This window comes from Erithacus rubecula (genome assembly GCF_903797595.1).
Source record: "Erithacus rubecula genome assembly, chromosome: 4".
NCBI lineage: Eukaryota > Metazoa > Chordata > Aves > Passeriformes > Muscicapidae > Erithacus > Erithacus rubecula.
In genome coordinates, this window is record NC_136686.1 from 57998274 (window position 1) to 58011049 (window position 12776).

Here is a 12776-nt window from a genome sequence, read left to right on the forward strand (position 1 = left end):
AGAATATTATTTGATACAGAAAGGTGATCTGAAGCTTAATATTAATGAATATCACAAATATGAAAGTGTAGTATCTGAGAGGATATAAAATCTAGAGCAGCTTCACAAAGGCATAACAACATGAGAAATACATGTAAACTGCATATAACATAAATACATATAACAGCTATCATGTCTTTCCAGTAATGTACCAAAAAATGGAGATCTCTGTAACTGAGCAATGTAGATAATAAACATTTCCACAGAGTACATCATAATGATTTGCAATTTGAATGTTAAATTCTTTTATATCTTTTGTAATTCCTACAGGTACATGTGGCTTATCAGTTTGCATTTAAACTAAAGCTACACAATATGTACTGCAGGCAAAGTTCACTTGGAAATGTAACTGAAATGCAAACATGAACTGTTTGTGACCTGTTTTATTAAAAAACCCCATAATCAAAACCTAATCTGTCACACAGACAGCATTAATATATATTTACTGAAGCATAGAATTCTATACTACAGCCTTTAATTAATCTTTCTACTAGTGCAGGAATATTTCTACTAATAACTGCTTTTAAAATTTCTAAGAGGTGAAACTTGTATCTACACCTCTGTAGGTTATTTTAGCTTTTAAATTGCATCAGTATAAGAAACTTTTTTCCCAATATTAAATTGAAATGTTCATCTTTTTCAGCTTCATCACATTAGCCCTGGTTACTTATTTGCCCAACTTTGAATTATCTTTATTCATTCATTGGGTTCACACATTTAAAATTCTCTGAGCTTCTCAATCATTACTCAACAAAGTCCTATCTGATGAGTTCTCTAAATTTATTCCCTACAGCTCTTCTGGTAATTTGCATTGCTTTTGCCTGGACACTTCAGTTTGTTAATACTTTTCTCCTAGTAACCACACAGAATTCTAAATATTAGGGCTGAGGTCTTGGGCTGAGCTTATACATGTCAACACAGCTTGGAAAAAGGCATGAAGGCAAAATTTCTTTCTAGATTTCCCCACAATTGGTGGATCTAGGTTTGATACAAAATAAAGTATGTTGACAGGTGTTTCAGTGAGCTGTTCAAGCAGACAGGGTTTCTGGAGCATTCAGACCCCTTTAATTTGTGCTCTGATGTTCCTAGTCCTGCTTTACTTTCTGGGAACACACATGATTAAAAAAGAGTGTTGTCTGCCTGGTGAACATAGATCCTTCTGATGTTCTTGGGAAAATTACCAACCAACAATATTTGAAGCAACTCTGAGCTGAGAATAAGTTTCTGCTTGTAGCAGTCACAGAATCTCAACAAATCCCAAGTCAGATGAACTGAGTGTCCATGCAGCCTCTGTTGAGATACAGAGCCCCAGCCAGCAGAACTACAGGTTCTACCAAGCCACAAGTGACAGTGGCTTGGTCTGGGACCTTGTGCCTGGCACGTGAGATTGAAAGGAGCACTGGACAGGGACTCAGAGGGGCACAGCCAGCACCTGGCATGGCCAAAAGTGCCCTGGGCTCCTAGAACCCTCCACCCTGGCAGCCCAGCTGGGCCAGGCTGGGAGCTCAGATGGAATGCTGACTGCACCACATCTCAGTCAAGTGCACCCCACTCACAGCCTTCCACACTCACACGCTGATCAAGTGTATCCATGGCTCTCTGTGGGCAGGGGATGGAGCTGACAGATGCTCCTGGAGACAGAGATAATTCAATGACTTTGTTTTCTTTCAGTTTAACCCTATTAGAAGCCATGGGGAAGCCAGTGATCTCTTGGATTCCTCTGGAAGCACACAGGATGAAGGAGCTGTCAGATCTTTGGATGATGCTGTCTGTTTAAAGGCTGAATGGCTCCACTCTGAATTTCATGCATAAAAGCAGATTTCTTAAGCTTTTATTTCCTGGATTCCTGTGGGAATGGGTTTGACCTACACTGGCACATGTAGCCCCCAGGTGACATTTTCTAATTGTGATGTGCATCTGGATGTTATACTTTCTTATTGGTTGCATTCTTGCAGTAGATCAAAACTGCCCATATCTTAAATCTTTATGGAATTATACTATTTGTGTATTGACATGATCTGCAGCCTCAGGTATCTGTGAGCTTCCCAACAGTGTCACCAGTGCTGTGAAGGGTGATGACCTGCTGTGGACCCACACAGGGCAGGACCTTCTAACCATAGATCTTGTTGCTAACCACACACCAGGAATATTGATTATCAAAATAATTAGCATTTATGCAGCCTCAGAGCACACACAAAGTATAAATGCTGCAACACTACTCTCACCTTTCAGAGTTTAAAAAAGTACTGTAGAAATTATGAAAGTCACCCTTTACAATGCAAAAGCATAATCTTTAAAAGCAGCTGGTTTTCACACAAAAAGGAAATAATATGTATTCAATTTTGATTCTTTCCTTATCACTTCCCTGTGACAAAATACTTAAAAATTTAAAAAAATAAGTAAATGTGACATTTTATGACTTAAAATGAGTTTAAAATTATCATACATGTTGATATATTCACCGCCATTACACTTTTGAGCTTCTGACCATTTACATTCTTTGCATTTCATATTTATTGTGAAATCCAACTCCTGCCTCTTCTTTAAGAGTAAAAGAAGAAATAAAGCCCATAAAATCTCACTAATAAACTAATAAAGAACAGGTGCAAGATCAATCAGATCAAGTCACTGCTTCTACCTAAGATTTCTTCTCCTATTTATTTACCTAAATGTTGAAATATCCACAGTTACATGTTCTCTGAATATGGGGGTGAAATGCTGACATCATATTAATATGAGATCTACCTCTTCAAGAGGCACTTTCAACAGGAATATGATTTTACTATCAAGTATCTCTTTCCATTCTCCTATGCCCTTGAAAACACTTTCTGCTGTTAAAAGACATGGCTTTTGAAGGACTTCTATTTTTATCTGTGCGTCTATCCTCATGAATGCTTTGTTTTACATTTTAAATCAGAATATTTCATTAACTACTGTGCTTAGGTCTTAGGAGGGTAGAATTTTATTATCTTTATGTTGATTAATTTCCTTTGTATCCATCTGCTGTGGAGTGCTCAGGATGTCCTGCACACAAGGGAACACTGCATACAGTAAGTGGGTGGAATTTTGAATACCTTACAAATTTTACAAGGAAGAATGGAATCAAAACTACTGGAATAAAACACCAGCACTTTATAAAACCATTATCACCACAAAGCAGTAATTAAAATCTCCATTGCCTACATGGAACAGTCCTTAACTCATTTTTAAAATTTACAGATATTAAAATGAAATGTTAATTGAAAATGCATTAGCTGAACAGAAGGGTTTTGATCATTTAGGCTAAATTTGGCTTGAGAGAATAAATGAAAGCCTGTGTAAAACTTAATGTCTTCTTAAGGAGACAGTATGAGGAGTGTGTCCAGGTGAATGGAATCAGAGCACCTCCCAGTGCTGCTTCTGTGCCAGTTCTTGGAAGGTTCACAGGCAAGACATTAGCTGTGACCCACATGCTCTTCCCCAGTGGAGCTCATTATAATGCTGATCCCTTAAAAATGTGCCTACAACAACTCCAAGTTTTGTCCTTGAATAATCAAGTAGTACAAAACATTAAGGTTTCACCCATGGGATGTATTCAACCCATTTTTCAAAGACTTAATAATCACCAATTTCTGGAATGTTAGGCAAATCCCAGTTAACTCTCACCCTACTGCCAAATAATACTCCATCAGTGAAAAAAACCAAGGGTGAAGTTCTGTTTTCATTTCAGTCAGCTGGAAATTTACCATGGAACTCAGCGGGGTCAAAGAAAGTCCATGATCATGTAAGTGGTTAAACAGCTTCAGTAATCTTGGGATTTTCACCAGTGAATGAATTCGAGACAATTCCAAACAATCAAACAAATAATAAAAAGTGGATTTTTGACAAAACTAATGGCACAGTAACTAAAATCATTGTTTTTCATGAATAAATTGAGGACTGTTATATTGAAAGCAAATAAGATGTCTTTAACAAAACAACTATTATGGAGATTTTCTGAGGAAAACAAAAGTTTGATAGGAAAAAATAGTTTTACTTAGTGCATTATTGGTAAGTGTACTGGTTGAATTAATTTATGTTCTTATTTTTGCCATATCTAACAGTTATGAACAGGCTTTTCACATTTTAATTTGTTATAGAGCTCCAAATTGCTAAAATACTTCATGCTTTAATGTGTTTGAAATACATTTCCATCCTTACAGATTGCCAACAACCATGTTTCTTTTTCTTACAGTATTTATACACTGAACATCTCTTTTTATTTCTGGTACTGCCACTACATATGTCACTTTTAAGAGTCAATAGCATGCATTGCACTTAAATTCTTACATTTTTAATACTTCATAATGATGATCTTTGATCACGTGCCTTAACATATCTGGGTTTTGGAAATATTGAAACTGTTACATTCCTGTTAATGAGTGTTAAGCAATATACATTTCAAGTACATTTTAATTCTACTGATACATTGCACTGGCTAAGAATTTTGCTTATCTAATAAGGAGATGGGAGAAACATTTGATATCAGTGATCCATGAAGTCTCCATGCAAGTTTTGACATATTGGAGAGATGACAGTGTGCTGAGCCAAACCTCCTCCCAGAGAAGTTGTAAAAGCCTGTACACACATATAGACAGACAATTTGTCTGTTCATCCCAGATTTTGCTATTCTGCATATTATAGATTGACACATGGTGTCAACTCAAGGACAATCTTTGATCTTCACCCCAGAAACAAGGAAAGCAATGTGGGTTATTTTGCTGGGCAATGTCTTCCTGTGTTACAGGACTCTGCATGGTTTTCATTCTGCACAGGAACACCTCCCCCTCTGAACACCTCAGAACCACAGTTATGTCATCTAAATAAGTGTGTTGGATGATGAAGTTATCATTTTGAGCCAATCCAGGATTCCTCTAATCAGTATAGTAAATCGAAATTCTACTAAAAAGCAAAGTGAAACCTGTAGGATTTGATTGTGCTATTATACAAAGACCTTGAAATAAATGTTTGATGTGCTTCAGGCAAACAGCCCCTGCCTCAAAAAGCAATCTGCTGGTGTATAATAAATTTTTAATTTCATATAAATGTGCATAATAAAATTTTTTTACAAATTCAAAACTCAATGACAATGTCACTGTAGTTAATGTGACTTCAACTGCTAATCTGAGTGAGAGTGGAACTGCCTCTTGTATTCTTTCTCTTGTTCTGCATTGAATAATGTTACCTAGATTGACAGGGAATTTAGCCACAGGTAAGATGTGAAACACAGCAACTGTTTATGTAACATAATGTATGCTTAAAATAATTAATATCTATAGAGATAGCTTTCTTACCAGCAGTTCCTCAAAAAGATACAAGTAAAAAAGGTCAAAATAATAATGCATTTCTTCCTACAGAAATGAAATATTTTCATATTTTCAAAACTGCTAAAAAACAGATTTGTAGTTTTTATCATGAACATACCATTGCTTTTCTACAGCACTTTGGAATACTATAGTCATTCACAGTGTTCACAAAAGCAGTAGACAAAGAAAGGCGTATCCAAAGCTTAAAGCAGTAAGGAGGTCACAGAGTATCCTATTTTTCATTCTAAAGAATTTATAACTTAAAAAATCTACTTCAAAACTGAAAAAAAAAGAAAAAAAAAAAGAAAAAGTGTGCTTCAGAGAAGAGTAAAAAAGGAATTTTACAACTCTACCTTTCTAAGAATATATTTTGTTCTCACTTTTAGATTATATCCTGTCCAGGTTGTAATCACAACTCTTATTTACTGCAACAGAACAAAACATTTCTGATTGTTTCTACTCATTTTGTCACTACTATAAGAAAACATCGCCCTCCCAACAATACCAGGTACCAATGAAAATACAAACACTCAGACTGAGGTAAGTCTGCACTTAACCTCCTTCTCCTCTGGCTTACCTGGATGTTCCTGATTCTTTTTAGAATTCACACAGTAGAAGGCAAATTAATAGAAACTAACCTACTCAAAAAGTGATGAAAAAAACCACACGTGTACAGTCTGAATTTTTATCTCAACTGAATGAGAAATCCCTTTAAAACATTTTTCTGGTAGAGGTGAACTTGTTCATAGCAGTTGTGGTTAGATAATCAGCATAGACTGACACAGCTACTCTACAAAGAAACTTAGTTAAATAATGAATTATTTTCTTAAAACAAGAAAAGGAAATAAATAAATCTTCAAACCAATCTATTAACACTGAGAACTATTAAAAAGAAGACTGATTTGTTTCATAAATCTAATAAGTAATGTTCATACAGAGAGAAAAATTCATCTCGCAGAGTATGTATGCTCAAATAAGTTGCTTGATACATGCAAGAATTCCAAATCCCTCATGAGGGAAATTGAAAATTTCTTTGCTTTGGTTGGTATCATTTTTACCAGTAAACTTAATCACTGAAGTCCTAATGTGCTCAGGAAAACTTGTGACAGGATGATTAGTAAAATTCTTCCCCAAAGAAGGCATTACAGCCAAGAATTAACCAGGAAACTGGAAGTGTAACTTTGTATGGGTGTGTCCAAAAGACTTTGCATGGGAACAGGAGAAATAGCATCTGTAAAATAGTTATGTTTTCTCATGTGCTACCTATTTTTCACCATAAGGCATAAGCAGATAATATATTATCTGTATTTTTTTCAGAATGCCCATCTGGTGATCAGAAAACCTGGGAATCAAAGACAGGATTTAGGCAGAATTGGGTCTGCTGAGTTTAGTTGGTTGTATGTTTAGTTTCTGATTTCTTGGCTTCAGTGAACTTGTCACCTGTGATAAGCAAATGACGTGACAGACGTTGCACAGTCACCACTTTGGACCTCCCTTCAGCTGGATCCTCAGCTGGTCTGGGGAGCTGTGCAGGCTCCTCAGCCACTATTTCACCTTGCTGTCCACTCAGCTCTGGTAGCTGGTATTAAAAGACACATCAGTGTCCCTCGAGGGACAGAAGTGCACTGTGAATTAATTTAATGTAGCAGTTCAATCTCTACAAACTTGCTGCAAACTAATGAAATTACATGGTCAAGCAATGACAGACTTGTGCTCCACTTAAGCTCCTCTAATGTTAGTTTCAAACACCTAAGGTAACGAAAACACACTTCAAGGAAGGCTTGTTATTAAATTAACCTGTGATAAAAGTAAAATTGTGGTGTTGCATTAATGTTTGGGCAACTTCTACCACTACATGTCAGATGGTGAAGAAAGTAGAAACCTGAAAGATGACATACTTTCCTTTATTTGACCTTCTATAATGGAAATCTTTGTTACAAATCCTGTATTGATATAACTTAATGAAAATTTATTTACTAGACAATGGGTATTTGGTGCCGATTAGGTGGGGAAAATTACCTTCTTTGCTGCTATTTATAACACAGCTAATGATTTTTTGGGGGTGAATAGCTTCTTATTTATCTTCAGATGCTTTTCTTGGCAGGGACAAAGTAAGGACAAAATGTCTTCATGTTTTTTTTTGCAACAAGGTGAAAATATGGGACTGATTTCCATAAAATGGCTCTACTTGCCCAGGTTTTCCCATATATATATATATATATATATATATATATATATATATATATATGTATCATATTTTTCCTATAAAGGGTGTTCCCTCTAAATTTGAATATTGCAGTAGAAAACCACTATCCATTACCCAGTTATTTTAAATACTACTATCAGAAAGAAACATCTGGTTTAAAATAGTGTATCATTATTCTGGTTTTATTAAAATACACTGCCCACCTCTTTATAACAGTTTCAGTTTCAGGACAGCTGTGTTTTGGAAGAGATTTAGAATCAGATGAATCATTGGTTCTACTGGGAAGCAAAAGCTTCTGGCTCTTTGCCCCACAGACAGGAATTTCCAATTTCCAATTCAGCCATTAGGCACAGCCCCTATCCCTCTGCCTTATTACAAATTAATGAGTTCTTTTCAATAACTTTACAAAGACCATAAGATACAACATAGCAAATTCTTTCTCTGTTGATTAAGTAGTGAGGTTTTAATTTCTGATTTAGATGGATAATTGCAGGATACCACAAGCAAATGAAAAGTTTCAGCCTTATACCTGATTTCTGTTGTAGAACATATTTGTCCTATGTTAGAAAAGCAGCTGTTTGCTGAAATTCTGTGGAAATGTTCTCAAGCATTTGATGGAAAGAACTAGTGTTTCTGTCCTGTAAATGCAATGTATTAAGTACCATGTTTCTCTTCACCACTATAATATACTGAAATTACAATGAACCTATCTGCATTTAGCTCTTACAAATGAAAATATTTTCATAATGGCCATATGACTCTTCACAAGTTTTTAGTAACAGCAGCAATGACATACTTGTGACAGGATATCCCAAAGCAATTCCATTGAATTAGAAAAGAGTACAATGGAAATATTATACAAATCTAGCAGTAAAACTGTGCTTACCTTCATACGTTCCACTTTCTAGGAGAGCACCACTTTTCTCCAATTCCATAAAATCTTCAACAGTGATGAAAATATAGTCCACACCAGGGACTTCCCCCTCCTTATGTGGCCTTGTGGTGCCTATAAATAAGATGAAAGACATACTGTCAAGCACATGGCCTAAATGTAGAATGATCTTTCTGAAAGCTTTGGAAAAGTCACAAAGTAAACCATTTACACAACATCATACATAGCAAATCTTCCTTGTGAGGATGCCTTTCAAAGCAATCCAGCTGTATTTGCTGAAGCTGACAGAGGTATATGAGATGTATGTTTAAGATCATGCCAGATATTATTTGGATCTATATTAATTCTCACTAATGAAAAACTATCATACTGTTGTTCTTTTTGCCTTACTAGAAAGACCCTTAGTGACATCAGGCATTCAGAGGTAACACAAAACAAAGTATTCTCTACAATTAAACTGCTGCATGATATTTTAAACATTTATTTAGAACACAAAAGAATAGTTCTTTAAATAAATGTGTAAGGGTTGCATTCACATTGCTTGTTTCAGTGCCATAAGTAGACTTGACAAATGGTTAGGCCTTAGGGCCCATGGGATTAAAATCACCTGCTAACCATGCTGTCATACTGCAGAGGTGTTTATATTTAGTTATTGCCTCTGTTGTCATCTCTGGATGACAGAACTCTGTAAAAGCTGACAGATAATATTACACACAGCCTGACAAGTGACTTGGCTCACCTAGCAGAAGCTGAGATGTTACTGGGGAAGAGTCTGAAACTGACCTGATTTCCTGATGGTCCAGTTTATTGTGGTCAGACTATCCCTGCTTCCACTGAAACCACTAATTAAATCTCAAAATTCCATTTGGAAATCAAAGTGGTTTTGGTTCTCCTCAATCTCAGAGTGTTTGAAACACATTAATCAATTCTGTATCAATACTGTACTGATTACATCACATTTGCAGGGTTTGGTTTAAAGACTGTTGACTTTGGGAAGTGGCCAGAAACCTGCCCAACCTCCTTTCTGATACTTGAAGACACAGAGACGTGTTAGGTGAACTCGATTGCCTGTCATAGACACCTTTTTCTCCTCAGACACATCCTGAAGTCCATGGCAAAAACTGAAGGAGACTGTCAAGACAATATTTCAGTACTTATCATAGGGAATATATTTTGATAAATCTATAAAAAAGACCCCTCCCACTTTTTCTCTGATTCCAATTCCCTCCTCATCTCAGTATCTAGAACAAAAACTGGCTGTTAAATTCTGGGAATTCTCATACTATTATCTGGAGTACTCTATCCATCTGGAATACTGTGTGCAATTCTGGGCTCCTCAGTACAAGAGAGATGTGGAGCTCCTAAAGTGGATACAAGGGAGGGCAACAAGGATTATTGGGGAATTTCAGAATTTCTGATGACTAAAGGCTGAGGGAGCTGGGCCTGTTCAGCCCTGGAGAAGATGGCTGAGAGGGGACCTCATTAATGTGTATAAATATCTAAAGAGGGGATGCAAAGAGGATAAAGCCCGGCTCTGCTCAGTGTGCCAACCACTAGGACACAAGGCAGTGTCTGATGCACAGGAAGGTCCATCTGAATATTTGGAAGAACTTCACTGTGCAGTGACTGAGCACTGGAACAGGTGCCCAGAGAGGGTTGGGAGTTTCCATCCTGGGAGATATTTCAGAATCATTTGGATGCAATCCTGGGCCATGTGCTCTGGGATGACTCTACTAGAGCAGGAGGTTGGAACAGATGCCCCACTGTGGTCCCTTCCAACCTGACCCATTCTGATTTTGGGATTCTTCTTGTGTTTTGGAGATGGTGTGGTTAAAGCAGTCAGACACTTGGATTGTCCATAAGCATGCTGAATTTATTTCCCATAGATTATGTTACCTCTGGGAATGCACTCCCAAAAATTTTCAGCCCTTTGTAAGAACTATATTGGAGCACAGGGGTTCTGGTGTGCCCCTGAGCTCCAGGGAGCTCTGCTAGCAGCACAGACATCAGATGTTTGTCCTCTATGCTCTCTCCTGAGAAATTTTCAAAAAATATTGACAGAAACTGCATCTTCCTCACAAAACACTCTGGCAAATCAAGGCTACTCCCAGACACAGCACAGGGAGGAGGCTGGCATATTAGATGAGTATCTCTAGCTTACTATTTCTTCAATTTTTTTTTTTTTTTAATAGACAAGCTTGGATTAACAGTTTATCAACAAAACAAAAATACAAGTTACATAAAATGTGGCCCTGCTTTGAGTGAAAATTTGGTCAGATGATATAAAAAGCTCCCTCACAACAGAACTTTTTTAATGGTTTCAGCTATTTAGTGTTAATACACCCTAGTTTCTTTAAAACACATGGATATTTAGCAGTCATTCATGATGGATGATGGCAAAGTCTCACAGGAGATCCAAAACCAGACTTGGTTATCCCTGTTTCTCCACTTTGGTCACAGTCTTTGTTCAACTTGCCTAGAAAACTAATGTAATGAACTAAATTTCAGATTGTGAAGTTGGAAGCTAATCTTTCTGCCCTTATATTACTTAGTCATGTTTTTTTCAGACATGATACAAATATGATATGATACAGATATGATACCTTTGGCATATGTCTTGCATTAACTAACAATTAAGCATTCTGTCTAATCTGCTTAGACAACAGCAGGAGATAACACTGTGAGTTGGATGGTTCCATCCTCTTGCATTACTCAGGGCACCTGCTCCCAGAGCCCTGCACTGCATTGAGTACTGGGGGCTGTAGACCTAGATCAAGTAGTCACTTTCCACAAAAAAAAAGTGTAGAAAAGGGCAAACCATGATCAATAGCTGCTTGAATTCAGGGTGACTCTCACCCCAGGAACAGCAGCTTCCATCCCCAGCAGAATTTTATTGCTCTTGATAAAATCTTGCTGAGTCCTATTTCCTTCCTGCATCTGTTCTCATCCCCCCAGGCTGGAAGACCTGAGATCTTGGAAATGGTTAAAGCAACTCCCTGGCTAATAGAATAATCAATAGTTATTGCCTCTTTTACTCTTTTACCCTGGAGGAACTGAGTTGTTGCTAATAATACTTCTGTCGTCCTTTATAGTTTTTTGTAAGCACTATGAACTTTGTAATGTGCATGTTTACAGAGTTGGACACAGTTACTGGAGTATCTCAAACACCCATCAAGGTCTGAACAGTGAGATGTGTATATTGGAATCTTACAGACCACAGGCAAATTCTTTCCTTGCTTTTAACTTAGAGCTACACCTCTTAATAGATTTTGTCTTTAATTATATTCATATAGACAGATAAACAGGCCTAAAATTCAAGACTTAAAATAAAAGACTAATTCCAAGCCTCATATCTTGCAGAAAATAATATTTTGTTATGCAGCACCAAGTTTTAATAGGACACAGTTGTTACTACTTATCATATTTAGTCCTTTATTAATGCAAAATGAAAGAAAGAACCCAGTTACAATTTTGTTACCAAGGTAACCTATGAAAAAATTATCTTTGAATTCCATAATGAAAGAATATTATACTTTTAGATCTTCCAGGACCAAAACCAACAAGAGGTATTTGCACTATGCATATTTCTGACAAATGCAATTTATTGGTGCTGTTGAAGACAAAATGAGAAGCTCTCAAGCAATCATGACCAGTCCAGTCACACAACCTGCAGGTACCTTAGAAGTTGCAGGATCTTGATCTATAAAATCTGGACTGGTGTTGACCTTCCTTGACTTCATGACCACTTACATCATTCACCAAACCATCTGCTCTCAAAACCAGTACTAAGGTCATGCAGTGAGCAGCTATTTTGTTTGCATTCATTGCTTCAAGGTGGATACTTGGTAGAGTTTAGAGATATTTAAGATGTGTGCTGCATCTTTTTATTATTATTTTGTTTTAAAAAGACCCTTTGCCTTTACAGCTGGTTTCTTCTCTTCTACAGGGAATTATGGTATTTGCCATACTTGAGTCCAGGCTTTCCATGCTCATGTGTGTTGTAGGATGGTGCTATATTCCAGAAGAGAAATTAAGTGCTGTTTACATAAATAGACTCTGAAAGAGTATTTTTCTTTTAGATGAGTTTAAGGCACCTGAGGGCAGGAGTTTAGATACATAAGAAATCTTTACTTCTATAAAAAAGAGGAGTGTGTTAATTTAATAGCAATAAACTATTTTTGAAACACTGCTTTTATGAGCTTGGAGAACAATAAATAAATGGCACTTTTATGTTGACTTCTAGTGTAGATTAGAAAAATAGTCAGTACATGTAGTGTTCAGTCCAGATTACCTTTATTAGTAAAAAAGTATAGAA

General features: G+C 36.6%; 1 protein-coding gene across 7 annotated transcripts in view; it reads right to left on the bottom strand.

Annotated features, from left to right (window-relative positions):
• The window catches only part of MAGI2 (membrane associated guanylate kinase, WW and PDZ domain containing 2), a 685143-nt gene that overhangs the window by 272025 nt on the left and 400342 nt on the right, over positions 1-12776 (bottom strand). For all 7 annotated transcript variants that reach the window (XM_079303121.1, XM_079303120.1, XM_079303125.1 and 4 more), the window contains exon 3: positions 8456-8575. In XM_079303121.1, the coding sequence (XP_079159247.1) occupies positions 8456-8575 (120 nt within the window). The remainder of the gene's footprint in view (positions 1-8455; positions 8576-12776) is intronic.